Below are 21,451 nucleotides of genomic sequence, written 5' to 3'. Positions count from 1 at the left end.
ACACCTTCTGCCCAGGACATTGCTAAAATGGAACAAACAGAAATCAGGATAAAAGAGAAAAAAACCTTTTTTTCACTGGTCTTAGTATCTCCACCAGAAAATTACCCACATCCTAATTCTTGAGGCAGGAGATTTATGAGCATGGGCAAATCACAACAGTGTTTACATTTCTGTGCACTTTCACACTCAAAATTCATTTACTCTGCTCATGATCTGACACTGTTTTTATTCCTCCTCTGTGGAGGGAGTGTTTTAGCACTGATTCTGACCTGTCTCAGAGGAAAACCCTTTTACTGAAGTAAAGCTTTACCGCACATTTTATGATATTTTGTGACAAAGAAAAGTCCATTGGCAGCATCTTCATTTCTGCCACACAGTGCAGCCACTCTGAAGGTGCTGCACAAGGTGTGGGGTTTTTGTTATCAGGTTTGTTTAAAAAGCTCACAGTGAGAGTGCAGGATTGCAAACCATCCCCTCTCTCCAGATCTCCACAGCTAATTTTAGGCAGATTTCCCCCAGTAGGAATTCCTGCTCCTTTGGAAGCTACTGATGCTAGCGAGTGGCGGGTGGAAACAAAGCAATCATATCTCAGTGTATTAGGCTTGATACATTTAAAATGATGCAGTACATTCCGTTTTGTTTCAGTATTTGAAAAGTAAATGCAGGTTAAAATGCATCATGACTACAGATGTGGTTCAAAAAGGTTTTACCAAGTACAGAAGTAGAGAAGTTTTCACCACCCTCCTTGAATAACTGACTCCATTTCTCCCCTCCCCAACTCATCCTGGACTAAGCATCTTGCAAAACCCAGGAGAGGAAAAGAAGAGTTAAAAATGAAAGGACAACTGGGTCAAAATGATGCAAAAATAGCTACTCCAGAGGCCTGTGTAAATCTCTTAAAATCTTAATGCTCTACAGGCTGTTTAAGCAAGGATCTGGATTATTCACTTTTAAACAGTAAGTATCACCTTTGGTTCAGGAACTCCCTGAACCATAAATTGCTGGAGGCTAAGATAATAAATTTTGCAAAGAGGAATCACAATCACAGCATGTTTGCCAGGTTCTTATATTCTTCTTGAGTCATCCCCCGTGACTATTATCAGAGATAAGATACTGGCCAGATAAAGCTTTATTCTGAGCTCTTTTATGCTCTTATTCCCCCAAATATAACCACCTTCTTTGAAGATAAGACCAATTCTCAGTGCTAAGAACCTCTACACAATTATCTAACATCACTGAGACAAACTCCCAGAAGATATGAGCAAATCATCATGTGAAGTTATTTTATTCAGTAACAGACAATCTGCTACACCCAAATCTCTCTGAAACGTGGGACTGCTGCAAGGACCGTGGCTATTCACTGGCACAATGTGTTAGAAACACTTTCAAAGCCATCTTGATGATGTTGCCCTTCACAAACTGCCCTGCTTTAAATTCTCTTCTCTTTTGGGTTGTTGTCTGCATAGATTTTTATGTAATTTCCAAGCTTCCCTTGTGTATGATCTAGTCATGATAAGAGATAGGCATTCCAAGAAAATAATGCAGGGCACTTAAAATTCAGCGTATTTTGAGGGTAGCAATCTTGGGGGTACCCATGAGGACCTGGCTCCTCAAGCACAAGCCTGAATGATATGAATGCAGCCTCAAATGAGCAACCACTCCTCACCCTAAGCACCTGAAGCAACCTAAATTCATCAAGACGAGCAAAAATTCTACAGAAAATTGTATTAGAAAGCAAATAATAGAATCACAAAGTGGTTTGGTTAAAGCCCATCCAATTCAACCCCCTACCATGTGCAGGGACACCTTTCACCAGCCCAGGTTGCTCCAAGCCCCATCCAGCCTGGCCTTGGACACTTCCAGAGATGGGATATATCATTCTTGTACTATCACCTGTACAAAATCATTGCACTTTTGCATTTCATGAGCATTTTTTATACATGTTCAGAGATGAGGCAATGAGTTTGATTGTCTACTGAAACAAAATCCGGTAATAGGCAAAGACTGTCACAATAACTTCCTACCCACAGGAGTTTCTAGAGAGCATAAGATCTAACAAATACACTACAAATCGGAAAAAATATTAGAAATTGATATGAAACCCTAAGAAGCTGAGTCACCTCAGCCAGTCATCTTCTAAGGAAAAAACAGTGTGTAGAGAGTTCTAGAAGGAGCTGTCCCTCTAGCTCCTGTGTGTAAGACACCAAGAAAAAGAGCAGAAAAGCAAAGCTATTTACCTAAAAATCTAAATCACCCTAATGCAGTTAGACTACTGTGGGCTTGGCCATCTGGCTTAGAGGCTCATTAGCAAAGAAATGACCCCTTCACATAAAACACAGTTGGGTCATTCCAAGCTAATGAGCCTTCAAGTTTTATTGTTTTGTACACACAAATGGATGTAAATGTGCTTGGGAAGCCTGGCCTTGCACACTCCAAATCAGGCACACCTTTAATTGATTCGTTCACTTCTTTATTTAGTTACTGTGAAAGGACAGAAAGAAAATAGGAAGAAAAATAATTTAAAAGCCTTTGTACTTCTGCTTCAACATGTATTTCAGTAGTTAAATCCTGTCATTAAATTGTTGGGGGAGAGGAATTGTTGTTTTGGGGTTTTTTTCTTTTTTTTTTTTAATCTGATTTTATAATTTTACTTAGAATTCATGACAAAATGTTAATAATTGAGCATTTGGAAGGATCATGTGACAGCTCTCCAGGTAGAACATACCAGGAGCAATCAGATCCCATAAAATCCAGGACCCAACTCTCATGACATATACAATGAAGTTTTAAATCTTGTGAGTCAACCTTACTGCCTTTCCTGGGGATATTGAGATACTGAAATTAGGCACCTTATATTCCCAGCTGAATCTCTTATAAATCCATGTAAGGATGAACAACATTCCCTGACCTCCGTGGGATTTGGCTCCATCTCCTCACCCTATAAGCAGAAATCAAAAATACTGCATGAAGCACAAGGTTTCACGCTCACCTACCCAGTCAGAAGAATAAGAAAATTTCCTATTGAATGAGTGGGTTTATGACAGACATCAACAACAAATTTCTCCTCTCAATTCCTTTCTCTTTTTTTTTTTTTCTCTTTTCCCTTTTTAAAAAAAAATTATATAGGAAATCTTTAATTTTTAAAATTTTGATGTTTACTCTTATGGACTAATATGGTGTGCTAGCCATGACACTGACCCCTGTTCTATCTTGGATAATAAATTATTCACGTTAAAGTTTGCTTTGCAAGGCCTTTAGTCATTAAACATGTTGTTCAGCTTCAAATTATAAAAAAGTGTTTAAAAATAAAATAATGGAATAAGTTCAAGGGCTTGAAGTTTGTAACCTTTAAAAAATTCTAATAAACTGCTTGCGTCCATGTGGAGGACAAAAAGAAGTTACAAGAAAAAAGGTAATTCATGCAATAAAAATAATTCCACAGCAAAATCATCATGAGGTACTTCATAGAAAAAAAAAAATACACAAGCAAATGGTTTGGCCATTTGACACCACAGCAGCTTCTGTTCTGCTCCATCAGAAACAAAGCCCCCACCATTCAATAACCTTAGGAAATTCCCTGGGAAAATGGTCCCACAGCTTGGTAAATCTCAGCTTTGGGCTTTTTGTCTCCTTTCCTTCCAAACTGCTGTAATAAAACCCAAGTAATGTGATTTTCTGCAGCTTCCTGGGTGTAAGGGGCTGCAGGGACCGGGGTTATGTCATCCTGTGGTTCCGTCTCTTTCCAGCAAGAGCTCACCCAGGGTTTGGTGCAACAGCTTAAGAGCACCAAAGGTTTCATGGCATTAATAGTCTCTGGTTAATTCTGCCTTAGCTACTGCTCAGCTAAGCCTTAAAGCCCAATTAAAATGTAATTCCTCTGATCCCAGGGTTCAAGGGCATGCCTGGCAGTCTGAGAGCCTCACAGTAACCACATTATTACACACAGTGTACTTTATATATAACAGAAATATAAAAACTTCACTGCAACTTTAATGCATAATTACAGTTATGATGCATCTGTCTGTGTTGCTATTCTCTTCGTGTTTCTCTTTTTAAATAAACCCAAGAATTGGACAAGGCAGCAAAGATCTGACAAAGATGTAAAAATCCTACATAATACAGGTATTGTGAAAAGGTGAGGTCAGTATGTTACCCTAAACTTAAACACAATTTACTTTATAAAGCAGATAAGCTTAAAGCTTTGGTACAGAATCACAGAATAGTTTGGGCTGGACAGGATATTAATGATCATCAAACTCCAACCCCTTCATATGGATAGGGAGACAAAATAATTGACAAATTAGAGACAAATTAATTTCAGAAAATGCTTAATTTCATTCCGTTGTACCCAAAACAATGTAAACAGCTGCAGTATCTGTTAAAAGGCAAAGTTTCGAAAAAGTTTCCAAATATTATGAAGATTGAATCAATACTTCAAATTCAAAAAATAATCCAATCCAAAAAGAAAACTGCTTATTCCTTCAGCTCAGTCATCTTAAAAAAAAGACTCAGTTCTCCTACTCTTACTAAGCAAGTTTTCAGGGAATGATGACTGCAGAGACCTTTTTTGCCTTTCATTCCTCAAGTGAAAATGTAAAAACCAACTCCATGTGCTCCCAACATCTGCCTAATACACAGCTCTGGAAAAAGCCAGAAGTTACCGTGTCACCTTTGCATTTCTCTTGCACTTTGGAAGTTGTACAATAATTTCCCAGATCAAATTCCAGACCCCACCAAACACTGATATATTCGGTTTCACATTACCATACATTTCACTGCTGTAGATCTTGGAAATGATTCAGTATAAGAATGCACTTATTTTCAAGTGTTCATTTACCTACAGCCAAAATAATTTACCAAAAAATGCAAGTAGAATTTAGCACCTCACTTCTATCTGACAGTTCATCCACTTAATACTAATTTTATTAAAAGACATTTTTTCCCCAAACAACCTTTTGAATCTTTTTGTTTCTGAAGAACCCACAGCTACTAACAAGGTACCATTTTTCTTTCTGTGCTATTACATTTTCTTGGATTACAGCTGTACCACATCAGCATGCAGATCTTTAGTGATGCACAAAACATTTCTCATGTGCAAGCATGCCCTCTTCTGGATATCCAGCACCATCAGAATTTCCTAAATTACAGCAAATTCCTCCAACACTGCCTTGCAGAGCTTTGCTCTCATTTTTAAAAGCATTCCTGGCGTAAACAAACAAAAATAATCCAAACCAGTGCTGGATAAACTGCAGGTTTACACAAAACTGACGCATTTTCTGAGTTTAGATTGCTAATGGCACTGTAAATACTGCAGTGACTTTACTGATAGGAAAAGAGCTTTGACCTTTCCTGAGGTGAAGTGCATCCTTGACTATCCAAATGCTGATCTAATAATATGTCATTTTTGTCTCAGTTTTCAGTACAACAGACAAAGGCATTCAGAATTTGGCCAGTTATAGTAAAAATTCAGTGCCACTGCTGAGGAGATTCAGGGAGTTTTTAAAGAAAATAAATCAAAAAGAGAGAAATCCCATGTCTTTGAAAACACAGATGTTTTGCACCCCCTTCAACAGTCAAATACTACATTTATACATTTACTGAAGGATTTTTAATGCCGAACAGGAGATGTTCTGTAGCCTCTGAGGAGACAGATTTTTGATGTGATTTTCTGAAAGCTCATTAAATGCATTAAGTCCATGCTCCTTTTATCTTGATTCACTCCCAGTAATTCTATAAATACACTGAGAATATTTCTCTTTGCCTCCAAAAGAATACAACACCCAACAACGTTAATCTGGATTATGAAAATACTGAAACTAAACTCCAGACACCAAAAGCAGGTATATACACAGCTAATAATCATATTATTATTGGTATAGCATAAAATGCACAATAAACTTCTCTCATATTGATATTGACTTGCAGACATGAAAAAACAACAGATTAATAGCCCATAAATGCTAACTTCAGTAGAAATAAAATTAAAGAGGTTATGAATCAGACTATATAGACAAGATTGATAAAGGGCTTTCTTTCAGGTAGACAAATAGCTTTAACATCATTTTCAAACAGACTGCATCTGAAATGGAGGCAATGCTTCCCAGCATATCAAAAGCACCTGTGCAGAAGTCATTACTTCTGTAAGAACACACTTCAGGAAAAACAAAACAACTAACTAATTACTGCAATATTAAATGAGTTGAACATGAAAACCATTGCATGAAAATGCAGTTTTGGGGTTTGGTATGCTTTGAGTTTGATTTGGGTTTTTTATCAAGAAACAACACATTTTCTCTGAATATACTAAGTTTAAAATGATCAAATACTCTGATAAGGTACCAACAGTACAGTCAGACCTTTTGTATGCACACATACATATACGAGATAAAACAATGAGGAATAACAAAAACATTTCTCAAGAAATGAAGGATTCCTGAGTATTGATAAAATTGGGGTCTGCTTACTGAATCATTTATTCCCAACTGTGGCATATAAGAAATCAATATAATATTTTACAGGAAGGCAGTTTGAGTTGTTGGTCAAAAACAATGAAATAATCATCAAAATTATATCCCACACCATTTTGACTGTCATGCCACTCATTCTGTCATGTGTTGGTTTTGTCCCAGCTTTCAGTTTAATGGGCAAATCAAAGCCAAACACTGCAATTATATAATTAATGCAGAATTTTTTTAGTGTGGGAATGGCAAGGCTTTAATGCATTCAGACTGACATGACCTCAATTTTAATGTTGAGTAGGAGAGGCCCAGGCAGACTAAGCCCTACAGGAACCGAGGAAATCAGGTTTGGATTGACTGTCAGTCTAGAAAATTTCCCTGCTAATTTGGAGGGAAGTCTCCTGTTAGAAACATCACTCAGCCTAATATGCCGATTCAGCCTCTGATTCGCAAACCTCCTGTGATTTATTTACATTTTAACATGACATACAACACTTTCATAATGACATATCATGGTCTGCCTTTAAAGACAAAGAGCAAAAAGGAGCCAAAACGTTCTCTGCTTGATACTAGCACGGAAAATCCAGCACTATGGTTCAAAACCACCATTTCCTCCAACAAATATTAGAACCACAGAGTCAGAGAATCTGTAAGACAGCTGGTGATGGATGAGATAAGGAAAGAGGGGAACCCTGTGGGGCAGGAACTGCTCCTTGTCCTTATCAGTGAGCTCAGCTGAGGTGACTGCCCTGCCAGGGAGGTCCTGGGACATTCACACGTGGCCTGAAGGTGCTCACTCTGCTGATGGCCACAACGGGCCATGATGGGCCCAGCTGCACTCATGTAATGGGCAGCTGTATGGAATAAAAGGTGTCAAATTCTCCCTAAGTGTTCCCTGATCCACACCATCCCATCATCCAGGTGTCCCTGATCCACACCATCCCACCACCCAGGTGTCCCTGATCCACAGCATCCCATCATCCAGGTGTCCCTGATCCACAGCATCCCATCATCCAGGAGTCCCTGATCCACAGCATCCCATCATCCAGGTGTCCCTGATCCACACCATCCCATCATCCAGGAGTCCCTGATCCACACCATCCCATCATCCAGGAGTCCCTGATCCACAACATCCCATCATCCAGGTGTCCCTGATCCACACCATCCCATCATCCAGGAGTCCCTGATCCACACCATCCCATCATCCAGGAGTCCCTGATCCACAACATCCCATCATCCAGGAGTCCCTGATCCACAACATCCCATCATCCAGGAGTCCCTGATCCACACCATCCCATCATCCAGGAGTCCCTGATCCACACCATCCCATCATCCAGGTGTCCCTGATCCACAGCATCCCATCACCCAGCTGAAGCTCCCTGCCCCAGGGGAGGTACCTGGGTGTTCCTACCTGACCATTCACCTGAGTGAATATAAACCCAGTAGTTGTGGTGTTTTAGGGGTTTCTTCTGCCACCTGGTGAGTCCAGTCTGTGACCGTCATTTTGACCAACTGCCATCAAAATTGCAACCACCAAGTCTCATTGTGAAGCCTTTGGGTGGTGACATATTTTTGCTCTTACCCTTTCCTTCTCTTTCTTATGCATTTTCTTAAGTGAATTTTACACTTTTATATTGTCATATTACTAAAGATAACAACCAAAATGCCTACTTATCTGTTTTCCTCTGCAACCAAGTTATTCTACAATAAACCACACAAGTGTATATTTACTAAAAACGCCTATTTAGGGTTACTTTCACTGTACTCCACCCCAAGGGATTTATTAACAAGAACCTGGGCTACCCTCCCCTTTTAGAGTGGATTTTAACAGGTAGTTGCAAAGAGTAAATTACTTCAGTAAACTTAAAAAACTACTCATCCCAACAGAGATGTGTAAACCTGCAATCACCAGAACCTAAAATCAGGTCAATTTCTTAGGATATTTGTAATTTCCAAGCCATGAAGTTTCATTTTCTCAGAGCTTTTTTATTTGTTTCTGATTGTAAACACCAGTGTGGCTCTCTGGATCTGATAAGAAAAACACAGCAAACTGAATACGGAATTACAGATCCAGGAAATTTGGGAATGAATAAATAAATCAAAATTAACTTGTGCAATTGTAAATGATGCAGCATTTCTGTAAATCTACTGAAAAATAACGGACAGGCCTTCGGATGAGGTCCTGACATCATCAAAATAGAAGAGACAGAAGGTTCCTGGAAAGGTTTTTGAAGTCACACTGCAGGCTGCATACCTGGACAGTGATTTATGCACAGTCACGAGCAGTCAAGGCACTCAGGAGGGATCCATAAGTGCACAAATCTTAAACTGACCAAGAAGCAATGCGCAGAACATTTGGGGACACATCCCATTCCTCCAATAATAACTGCTGTGTTTCTACTTGTTCCTTTCAAGTACACAAAGACAAAACTGCTTTAAAAGAGCCAGGTGAACAGCAAAATAGCTCATCTCCAGCTTGAAATACAGTGGAAAGCTTTAAACAAGCTGCTGTCCCCTAAAAATTATTCAGCCAGCCAGGAATTTGACAGTGGAAAAACTGCCCTGCTGTGCCAGTCATGCCTGATGCTGCTGCTCCAGCAGTCAATCTTTTGTCACTCATCCCTGATTCCTCATCTCAGGACAGCTCTGGACATTCCTCTGTCTCATAACTGTAATTTACTGCTCACTGTCACCCAGATTAACCTTACACAAGTCAGCTCCAGCACTGAAACGTACACACCAATTATTGCTTATCTTAAATATGAATTCAGATGAAGCTGTTAAATGTGACAGCTGGCACTATCTTGAGAGTTTATGGATTTTTCAGTTGCTATCATGTTTTTCGTTCTCCAATCAAGCACAATAACCAGCTGTCTGCTAAGGACATTTCATCTTCATGTACTGCAGCACTCTGTTTTTCCTTTGAGCAATTCCAATTTTTTACTGATATATTTGTGAAGAGAAGCTGCCAGCAGGCTTGTGCTTTCTCATTTGTTTTTCTGCTATTTTGTCGTTTCAAGAAATTACATTTTCTTCTCTATAGGAAACAGGAATTAGCACCTATAGCAACTGAGGAGTGAGCAGTATCGGGGTGAGTAGTAACTTTATAGAGTAAGATTTCAAAGAGCAAACATTAAGCAGGATTACCCCCATGGTAAAGTAGATTCTTCCTAGAACACATTGCATAGGATTGCATCCAGATGGTTCTGGAATATTTCCAGTGAGGGACATTCCACAACCTCTCAGGGAAATCTGTTCCAGTCCTGAGATGTCATCCCCACATCTAAACATTAAATCATCAGTAGTAATACAAGACTCCATGATCATACCACTCAGACACACAGAAATATTATCTGTCCCAAAAAACAATTATAATTAAAAAAAAGAAAACAAGCAAGCTCCTCTGGAATGTCAGCAGGACTGGGAGCAGGAACACTGGATAAGGGGGAAAGCAAGGCAGGAGAATGCAGTTGGCTTAATAATGAGCCCAAAGGCTTTAGAGGAGAAAATCACATTTGAACCAGCTGGGAAATGCCTTTTCAAATGCAGATTGGAATTAATGCCAAGCCAGTGCTGGAGTGATTACAGAGGTCTTTAACACTCACAGCTTACTCACTTGTCAACTGCTTTCCAAATTTATCATTGATACACCCCAGCAACACAACATTCACTCTGTCTCTGGCACTGAATCTGATGATGTCAGAGGGAATTCAAAGCATCCTTTTTTAAGCATATTTTTCTAAAGATATAATTTCCTCCCTTTCCTATGTTAATCAGACATCAACCCAGCAGCACCCTGAGCCTTGCTGTGTTTGGCAGTGCATTTATGAGCTGGAACTCCCAGGTTCCTGGTGGTTTTGCTCCCTGACAGCCTGCAGTACAAATCATGAAGGACCCAGGAGAGAAAACCAGCAGGAAGCCAGGCCCCAATCAGAGCTAACCATCCAGTAAATAAGGCTTTCATTTAGACAAATGGAAAACAATCGCATTAAGAGCTTCTGTGGAGCTGCATTTAGGTCTTCTCTGTAGGACAGAAGTCTAGAAATGTAATTTTATTTTGAAATAAATTACGGGATTTATCACATACACATAAGAAGCTGAAAAATACCCTATCAATTTTCTCTGAGACTCTGGCAAAAAAAAAAAAGTCATATGACTCAGCAGACTGAGAACTCTCTTGCCTTAGCTGCCCAAAAGTAACAGATTCCAAAGTTCAGATGAGTTCATGAGAGAAATAATAGATACCATGCTGGGAAAAGATTTTGTTGAAGTTATGGATCAGGCAAATGAAAATATGCACATTTCTGGATATACAAAAAATAATGAAACAGTTTACAACTCATCTCCATACAAGTCCTTGCAAGGAACTCCCAGGGATCTCCCTTGCAGAGGATTTAGGTGCTGTGAGGCTCTGGTCAATGCAGTAACTATACAGATATATAATTATTCACAGAACTAGTGAAGAGCCTAGAGACTATTTAAAAACATTGTTTGACAGGTAGGAAATGGGGCAAATCAACATTTATCTGAGGAGAAGGAAGCAGAAACCAAAACACTTCTTTTATAATAGGAAATAATACAACTGAAGAGGCAGCACCATTTTTACTTACTTAAGTCAAAATCTCCCCTACCCCTTCTATCAACTTCTTTTTTTTCAGATTTTCCTTAGATGCCAAAATTTTGAAAGTAATTACTTTTTCTTCAACTCATAGCCCTTTCCTTCAGCTCTTGAAGTTTTGTAAGAAACACCCCTCTGAACCCAAATCATAGAAGTAGATGAATGAAAAGGAACTATTTTAAGCTGGAGAAGGACTGAACAGCACATTGCACCACCCTGCCCTTCATCATCTGCATCCTTTAAATATCACCACAAAGTATTTACTTTGTTGTATGCTTATTAGATCAACACTCATCATCCCAGAAAAATCATCATTTTTCAGCTATCATCAGACAGAAGAAATCCCAAAACATGAATGTGTGATTAATTTCACTATTCTAAAGCAAGAGCAGGATTGCAGTGGTTTAAAGGCACACGAGCAGAAGATGTTAAAGATGTCCAGCTCTGCAAAATCAGCCTTGATCAGACTTAGGACTGTGTCACATTCGGTGTGTGCCACTCACTCTTACCCTTTTGAAACTCCTGAAAGCTCTGAAACATTTTCCAAGTGCGATCTTAGGTTATACTGAACATGCTCAGAATTACTGAGAACCCAACAAAATCAATCCACAGGTTTCAAGGAAACAGGTTGAGTACCAAAGCAAATTCTGCCAGGGCAGAACGGATGAAATTCAATCCTTAGGTAACAGGAGCTGCCTTCAAGCTCAGGATCTGATCTGTCCTGGCTAGGGAGACTTAATATATCAGAGAAATCTAGAGACATTTAACTCACCCCCTGCCTATATTAGATTATAACAGTTGTCATCTCAATGGCTCTTCAGGTTCTCTTAGCAGTATTGATCTGATCTCCAGTATTGATCTGGTCTCTGACAATTATAACTGGAGCTTAACCAACGGAGGCTCAAATGATTTAATGAAGGAAGGAGTCTGGATTTGTCCTTTCCTAGAGCTTACATGACATGGAAGTGGGGCTGGCAGCTACAAGCTGACTCATGGAGAATTCATGGAGAATTCAGACTGAGTAATAAACGCTCAAACAAGCATTGGAATTTTTTAACCTGGTGTCTTAAAATGGCACCCACCCTTAAAGAACTGAATTGACACCCCCTACTTCACCTGTCCCTATATACAAAAAACCTAAATTTAGGAAAAGTTATATGAAATCTTAATCCCATCCCTTGTAACAGCTAACATCAGCTTGGAAATTATCATTGTCAAACATTTCCACACCAGATCTGGTAAAGTCAGAAGTACTGCATTTTATGTAATATATCTTCAGTTTTTTATAATGTTTACTCAATAGGTATAAAAAAATCTTACTTAAGTTGACTACATTTAAGGATAAAGGAGAAAAAAGAAAACATTACAGGGGTTGTGCAAGTCAGACTAAGCAGGACACAAAAAAGGAAAAAAAAGGACACTTGGAAAACCCGTACTGTAGCGACCATAAAAGCAGCTGCTCACACCATTATGTGTTTAAGTAAAAATGATGAAATGATATTAGCAACCTTCAGTGTCATCATAAATGCCTGCAGGAATTTGAAACTATCCTGCCTCTGTAAATGCAGTCAGAAATAAAATAAGAATGTTTCTGGTGCAGGGGCAAATTGCATCGTTACCAAAACTTGGTGTACCAAAAAAGAGGCACCACAATAAAGTAAGAAGCCACCATTCATCAGTTCTCAAAGTTTCTTTGAAAGACCTTTAAGGATTGCACTGGTACTGTTTCTACAAAGCAAGATTTTGTAGGAAGAAACCCAGCAAGTTCCTTTCCACCACAGCCTCATCACCTCGTATTTAATGTTCTCTTTTATAACTTCTAACCCATAACACAGCAGCAAAACTTCACATTTATTCAAGCTTTCACAAGAACCCGTCAACTATCACTTCAGAAAAACTAAGAAGCAAATAATGCTTTTCATTTCAAACAGCTATTCCTTGAGGTGACTCTATTACATGGAAAAATATCTTTGAAAAGCAACATTTCAGCTTGAACTGTAAAATGAAGTGACTAAAGGACTGAAGTTTGCACTACTGATACTGAATTGCATCACTCTAACAACTGTAACAGTACCAATGAAAATAACAATGTTAAAGTTTTATCCTCAAACACACTCTTCAGCATAATTTTGATGATTCCAGCAAAATGGGATCAAAATGTGTCATCTGATACTCTGGGAGCAACCCAAGACAAGAAACAGCAAAGTAGAGGATGCTCAGTTTGATACCTCTTGGCAAACATTTTAAAATTAAAACAGGTTGTTGATGTTGCTTTGGTCTTTGCCACATCCTCAAAAGGACACGGCAATAGAACATCTGAATTTAAATACACAACGTTGCATGGAGAGAATTCTCTGGGACAAGCTGTGCAGAACAAAGGTTATGCACTGCCAGTTCATACCACAATGAACAATTCAACACTTCTGGAAACCCTACCCAGAGAGTTGTCTTTAAAATTATGTGAACTAGTGCTGAACTCTCTGCTTTCACAGCAACTAAGTATTTCATAGTTCCACCAGAAAGTGAAACCTTCAATGGTTTAACCCGCACACCAAAAAGTCAACTTCTTATATCTATAGGTAACATCCTAAAAATCAAACACAATGACCATTGGGGCAAGCATGCTGCAAATTACCCATATTCATCTTCAACAAGAAAGTAATTCTTGGGCCATTTTGCATTTAGATTACTCACCATTGTTTTCATTTTTAAAAATAGTCTACTTCCAAAGGAATTGCTTGTTATTACATAAAAAGCAACTTTTATCACAAATTCATGTGGAGCACAGAGTTCCTTGGCAGGTACACCACCACCCCCTGATGCCCTAAGTTTTAGCTTTCATGTTTTTCAGGTTCTGTGCTGCCTAGGGGTGTAGTTCTGTGCCTCATATTAAGTGCTAGTAAGCTCTCTTCACAGAGTAGGTAGACAAAACAAATCCTTTTCCTGCTGAAGAAAAAGGACAACGTATACAACTTTCAGGCCCAAAAGCACAAACAAGGGCTGAAGAGAGAAACAACAAGGATGAGACCTCACGACCCGAGGCTGGGATTGGACATTTGGGCCCCAATACACAAATGGACCAAAACTTATAAAAGTGTGAGACCTCATGACAGGTTGTCCATTTTTTGTGATCATGACCTGTCATCCATTTTGTGACCATTCTGGGTCCAACTTGGGTGTAGCCCAGGCCAGGCTCTTATCCTGCCCAAGTACCCTAAAGACCTTTCAATAAATATCTACTTTATTGTCCAGATCTGTCTGGTCTTAGTTTCAGATCAACCTTCCCAAGGCATCACCCCTGAGCTTCTGATCACACCCAACTCCTGTCAAACATTTGCAACATTTTAGAAAGCCCAACAACTCAAAGAGCACCGCCTCTAGGCTTGGCAGAAAGCCACTTTGCTACTTTTAGGACACACTAAAGCCTCAGGGAGGGTGAGGCACCCGAGAGCGAGCAGCAGTTGTTTGTGACTTACGTTGTTCATGTACTCGGAGAGCAGGTCCTGCAGGGCCTGGCGCACGGCGTTGCACTCGGCCACGATGCGCTCGCGGCGGTCGTCGCGCGTGCACGAGGAGTCGGCCATCAGCGCCGCCCCGCTGATGATGCTCTCCAGACGCTCCTCCAGCGACGGCCGGAACCGCGCCTCGCTGAACGTCATCGGGTCCAGGATGATCTTGTTCTGGAAGGAAAAGGAAAACCCAGAAATGGTGAGTGTCAGCAGGTCTTTGACATTTTCAGTGCATTCAGAGAGGTTTTTTCAGTCTTTCCTATTAATAATCTATCATAGAGTACCAGGTTGGAAGAGACCGCAAGGATTATCAAAACTTTCTTGGAGCAATTATCTACCAAATTCCTGAAAATGTAAACATTAAAGAAATATAAATATATATAGAAATGCACAACCTTATTACCCAGAGCAGCTGTGGGTGCCCCTGGATCCCTGGAAGTCTCCAAACCCAAGCTGGACATGGCTTGAAGCAACCTGGGATAGTGGAAGGTGTCCCTGCCCACGGCAGGGGCTTGGAACAAGATAATCTTTAAGGTCCCTTCCAACCCAAACCATTCCATGGTGCTAAACCAGTATTATTCTTTCGCAAATATTCTGAAAGTTTCTTGGCTCTTCAGTACATTCATATGCAAGGTGTAAGTTTTTTTATTCCTGAAGACAGAGTGGGATGTTCTCTGTTAATAATTTCATTTTGATTATTTTTATAAGCAGCCTACACTGCTGAAATGTTACTATATTAGCTCAATATTTCATGAATTTAAAAAATTGAATAAGTTAAGACTGCAAGGAAATCATTACTACATAATGACACACAAAAATATGAAATCTCTGATTTCCATTCTGTAGAGCATCTTTTAACACTTTTTGGTTTTTAGTCAGGAAAAAGATGCTGGATTAGTTAACTAAAAAGGGAGCACTACATGAAGACAGTCTGAAAACATCTTCAGTTTTTCAAAGTCTACTGGTTAGCTAAGTGTCTTTATTCTACTAGAAAAAGAACTGGTTTTCAAAAAGTCTTTTCTAATAAAGGTTAATTCCTAAATTATGATCCGTGCTAAACACTTGTGTACTGTATCTATCAAACTTATTACCAAATATCAAACCACATTGATTCTACTCTTCTCACTATAAAACTATGTGAAATTATCAGTTTTGAGTCACTGCTGGATTATGTTTTGGCCTGCTTCTCTCCTTTTATAGTTCAAGGTAAGAAATAGAAAAGCAATAAAAATCACCTGCTCCCACTCTTGAGTACATTTACAACACTGTGCAATTCAAGAACCTTTTGTTGAAATTGTGCAAAGAAGTATCCTAATTGTATATGGACTAAAATTGCTGGGTAAACTGCACTTGTCATTTGAGCTTAAAAAAAATAATGAAATAGGAATTAAAAATGTAAACATATCCTGATTTCTAATAATCAAACCTATTTTAAAGCATGTAAGATTTGTTAATGTACCATTTTATTTTTCGCAATCTTCAGATAACTTTATTAGTCTATTTCTTTCAATATCCAAGAGCAATCAGCAAGTGCAAGTTAAATGATACAAGTAATTTGAAAAGAAAATAAACAACAAAACCAACAGTGTATCAAAATGTACGTTAAAATTTAGGAACATGACACATAACCAAAATGTGCCTTTAGCACTGAAAATTCTATCTGTTTATTATTAATAAGAAAATGCTCAGATGGATTTATTCAAAGCTAAAGACAAACTCCACTTGAATATTTTCTAAATTTCAGCAGGACAAGGCTCTCAGAAAAGACCTTATTTCTCAATAAAACTTCCAGTTCACACACACACCCCATAACTTTCATTACTATACGGAGAAAGGAACCCTTGAGAAATCTACAGCTTAACTGAATCCTCAGCAGTTAAATAGTAATAAACAGAAGAAATTTATGAAAATCTATTATTTAATAAAAGGACAAATAGAAGAATTTTAACCAGCTAATGTATTGTTCCAGCTCCAGGAACTGCTGACTGGGCAGAAAAAAATGCTGTATCAGCCAGAATGTGAAATAATGTCTCACATGTATCTTCTGGGGTCTGTGTTTCAGAGCAGTTTTACAAGCACCTAAATTAAAAATGACTTCTCCAAGAGTTCGGCTTGTGCATATTTATGTACTGGGGCTTTTGAGCCAAAGGGTAATGCTCGGGTTTTTCAGAAATCAGCTGTATAAATTTATTTTCACAAGCTCTTATATCACGTCGCAGTAGCAAGATTGTAATTGCACCAAATAAACTATATAAGCAACTTATGGAATTAGCAAGGAAAAAGAAATAAAAAAAAAGGCTGTTTGTTTCAGATTCCTAACCAATCCTTCCAGAAATGCCTCCCTTTTCCTCCTCTTCCCCACAGCCATAGGTGTAAGGCTCTCTACCTACACAGCAATTTTAAAACAGATCTTACATCTTCCAGCAAGTCTTGAATCACATTTTTCTGCTTAGATTTGAAGACTGTGCACTCAAGTCTTCTGCGAGACCAAAGAACCCACCTGGAATACGCAAATATGCATGTGCATCTCTATTTGCATATGCAAATGCAGGGTGCTGCACCTGGGGAGGAATAACCCCAGGTACCTGCACAGGCTGGGGATGACCTGAGGGAGCAGCTCAAGAAGGACCTGGGTGTCCTCACGAAGAATGAGCCATCCCTGAGCCAGCTGGGCATCCTGGTAGCCAAGAATGCCAACGGGATCGTGGGGAGCTTTGGGGAGAGCATTTCCAGCAGTGCAGGGAGGGGATCCTGCCCCTCTGCTCAGCCCTGGGAGGCCACATTTGGAGAATTGTGTGCAGTTCTGGGCTCCTCAGCACAGGAGAGACCTGGAGCTCCTGGAGCGGGACAGGCAGAGGCTGCAAAGGGGATGAAGGGACTGAAATATTTCCCTGCCCAGGAAAGGCTGAGGGAGCCTGGGGTGCTCAGCCTTGAGAGGAGCCCCAGCTGAGAGGGGCCTCAGCCCTGGGTGTCCCTGTCTGTCCCTGGGTGTCCTTGGGTGTCCCTGTGTCAGGGAGGGTCAGAGCAGGGCCCAGCTCAGCTCCGGGCCCAGCAATGGCCCCAGAGCCACGGGCAGGGGCTGAGCCCAGGGAGTTCCACCTGAACACGAGGAAGAATTTCAGTGTGCAGTGACCAAGCACTGAACAGATTGTCCAGAGGGGCTGTGGAGTCTCCTCCCTGGGATATTCCAGAGGAGCCTGGACACAGCCCTGTGCCCTGTGCTCTGGGATGGCCCTGCTGGAGCAGACACCTGGCACCAGTGACCCCACTGGGGTCCCTGCCAGCCTGACCCATCCTGGGATCCTGTGCATTCTTCTATACTTTTTGAGCCTTGAAGATGAACAATCTACAGATCAAATATCTCTGAAACCAAACTCACCATCTTCACAAGCAAATAGGTCATATTCAACGAATAAACTCAGGAATTTCTTTACAGACCACATACAAACATCATTTAGATTTCAAGTAGTAAATTGTGTAGCACAGAGGGTGTATAATTAACACAAGCCAGCTTTCCTCAGTTTGAACTGTAAGAAAGGAATATATTCTGGGTTATTTCTAAATAAGGAGTAACCTTTTTGATTATCAAAATTTAACTCATGAAAAATAAGTCAGTTGTACTCAATTTTTCATCCATATCTTATAAAACTTTTTGCTTATAATTCATTTGTAGGCTTAAATATTATTGAATATTTGTCTGGGATATCTGCTACTGACTATTCAGGATTACAGAGTAATTTAGGTTTGAATGAACTCCTGCAGGTTATATTTTAAACACCTCCTTATAACACAGACAACTTTAACATCAAGCCAGGGTGCTCAAGGCTTCATCCAGCCAAGATGGGAATTCCACCCTTGGGGATTTCCCAAACTTCTCTACCTACTGTTGAGTGCCTGATCACCTTCATGGGTGATCATGGGTGACGTTCTCCCTCTCAATATCCAGAATTTTCTCAGAACCACCTTGTGCCAGTTGCACATCATGAACTTCACTTTTGCTTAAAACAAATAATGACACAGTTACTTTCTGATGGGTGGTTATAAATAAATTACAGTCTAGACACTTACTTTAAACTCCCTTAAATATCTCACAAGAAACAGGTTTTGGAGTTTTGGGACAAAAGGAGTCTCGGGATGAGAACCAGCTCCTGATGTTCAGTTACCCAAGAAGCACAATTTTTTGCTTACAAAAGTTATTACTCATCTTCAACGAGAACCTGGTGCCAGAATTCAACTTCAGACTGTGTTATTGACACCTATAAAACTCTTATACATATGTTAACAAGGAAATAATGTCTTCTTGGAAAGAAGAAAAAAAATAGTTGGCAGGAAGTCTGGCCAAATAAATTTCTTTAAAAACTGCAACTTCTCCTTAAAAGCCAGTTAATGAGCGATGAATGTAAATGAACTGGAACACTCTACATTTCTAATTAGTTAACTAACATTAGAGCCATAAATCAAGGACTGATACCATAATTCAGTCCTTATCATTAAGTGTTTCAAACCTCTTTATAAATGTTCAGATTACTGTAAACATACATCATTTTTGGCTGCAGTTGCTGAAACAAAATCCAAGAAAATTAATTTTAATATAATTGAAGATTTGTTTGAAAACTGTCAAAACTTGTGATAAAATCTTCTTTTAATATAGTTAACTATTTTCTCTTCAACTGTTTTTGCCTTTAATTATATCAAGGTGTGTTTACAGAGAAGTTGCCATGTTTTAATAAATATTAGAGACTTTTGAAAATAAACTTCTTCATACTAAGTACTGCTATAAACCAAATTCCTCTTGTTCAGAAGGCAATAAACTATCTTACACACGAATAAACTAGAGGACAACTTCGGAAATTTAAAATAATGGATAAATTATTCATATTTCAACTAAAAATAGTGAAAATAGCCATATACCCTATATAAATGTATTGTATAATCAGAGAGCACATCATTATTGAAACTTTGTGACATTTACCTAGATTAGAATCTCATTTTCAACCACACCAAAGAAATCCTCACTTTTATTAGAAATAGTTATAGTCTTTATTAGAAATATAATGCAAAGCAAAAGATTGCATTAATAATTTAAAACAATTTTACAACTCAAAAACCCCTACAATTACTGTATCATTGCCTGCATTTTCCAATTAAATGACTTCATTATTAGGTGCAATTGCCTTATTGCTCATGAAAAATCTGCTCATCCCCTGGTTTGCCTACACAGAAAGTGCTCAGGAAATTTCAGCAGCTTCTTCAGAACCTCTGCCTTGTTTACTTGTTAAACACATTTTGATTTATCTGTTTAGAATGTGAAACCTTCAGGGCAGAGACCATTTCCTAACAGGGTTCTTAATGATTAAGAATCATAGAATCACTGAATGGTTAAGGCTGGAAAATACCTCTAAGATCATCAAGTCCAACCATAAACCCACCACCACCACCACGTCCAAATCATGACCCCAAGTGGCACATCCACAGGGTTTTTAACACTTCCTGAGACAGTGAATACACAACTGCCCCTTGCATAAGGAAAATCCAATTTTTGAGTTAAATGCCACTGCAAAGTGTGATAGATATTTTAGATAAACAATGCCACAACCATGAGACAACAGGAAAAACTGCCTTTGTGTAGAAGGCAGCACATGATACACTGAGGGACTCAGTTTTTCTGAGCACAGGAGACAGGACTGTACAAATAAGAGTATTTGATGTATTTCTTTGTCAGAAGTGCCTGCACTACTGTGAAAATAAACACTGTGTGCTCACAGGTTTGGTTTCTGCACCTTTGTCCGTGTCTCCTGCAATGCTAACAGGGCTGTTGATCTCCTGTTTAGCAATAAATCAAAAGTTCCTCCCTGCCACAATGCTGTGTTACACACACACACCCATACAGCTGGAGGAGTGTGACAGAGCAGTGTGACACTGTAGCTTCCAAAGAGCTGCTCTGGAGTGATGAAACAACACAGAAATAATTCACAGGGGGCTCCAAGAGAGCGGGACAGGGACTTTGGACAAGGGCTGCAGTGACAGGACAGGGGGAATGGCTGCCAGAGCCAGGGTTAGATGGGATACTGGGAAGAAATTCTTTACTGTGAGGGTGTCGGTGGCTGCCCCATCCCTGGAAGTGTCCAAAGCCAAGCTGGACACTGGGGCTTGGAGCTACCTGGGACAGTGGGATGTGACCATGGCAGGGGGTGGGACTGGATGGGCTTTAAGATCCTTTTCAACCCAGACCATGCTGTGATTCTCTGACCTTTCCCATGGCACACCAGACTGGATGCATCCAGAGCAGCCTCACAAGCATCCCACCCAGGCAGAAGTGCACAACCATGAGCAGAAGCCTCAGCCCCACCTTCCCCTCTCCTAATGTAAATGGAGATGCTGCTTCCCTGAAATAGTGCTGGTGTTCACTTCTCACATACCTAAGCTGCAGAAGCATCTCAGAGGTGCTAAATAAACACAGGCAAAATAGTAGCAAATGCAGCCTAATTAGAACACTGCACTTAGTGCTCTTTTCAAGCTATTACATGTAACCTGAAAGAAAATTCACTACGTTTTTGATTTAGCACTTCAGATATTTATACTTACATTAACAAGAAAATAAGAAACCTGCAATCATTTGAATAATAATGCAATAACTGTACAGCTACAGAAAACACATTTCCTTATAGAAATGATAATTAGGTTTTTAAAGTGTGTTTCTTTTCTGTGTTTTTAATATGTCTAACAAATTTGTGCTTGAGGGTTCATTAAAAAAATTTCTTTGCAAATAAATTGGCCTGCTGCAAGCAGGTTACATGTATTTTGATAGGAAGCACAGGCAGCAATTGGTGTGTTGGCAAAAGGTTCTTTCTACCACCAAAAGTGGC

General features: G+C 39.5%; 1 protein-coding gene across 2 annotated transcripts in view; it reads right to left on the bottom strand.

Annotated features, from left to right (window-relative positions):
- Positions 1-21,451, bottom strand: part of CTNNA2 (catenin alpha 2) — a 464,238-nt gene that overhangs the window by 316,899 nt on the left and 125,888 nt on the right. For both annotated transcript variants that reach the window (XM_063401389.1, XM_063401390.1), the window contains one exon: positions 14,553-14,756. In XM_063401389.1, coding sequence (XP_063257459.1) covers positions 14,553-14,756 — 204 coding nt within the window. The remainder of the gene's footprint in view (positions 1-14,552; positions 14,757-21,451) is intronic.

This window comes from Prinia subflava, chromosome 7, assembly GCF_021018805.1.
Source record: "Prinia subflava isolate CZ2003 ecotype Zambia chromosome 7, Cam_Psub_1.2, whole genome shotgun sequence".
In the NCBI taxonomy this organism is placed as follows: domain Eukaryota; kingdom Metazoa; phylum Chordata; class Aves; order Passeriformes; family Cisticolidae; genus Prinia; species Prinia subflava.
The sequence above is the reverse complement of the archived record's forward strand: the minus strand, read 5'-3'. Positions and strand labels throughout refer to the sequence as shown.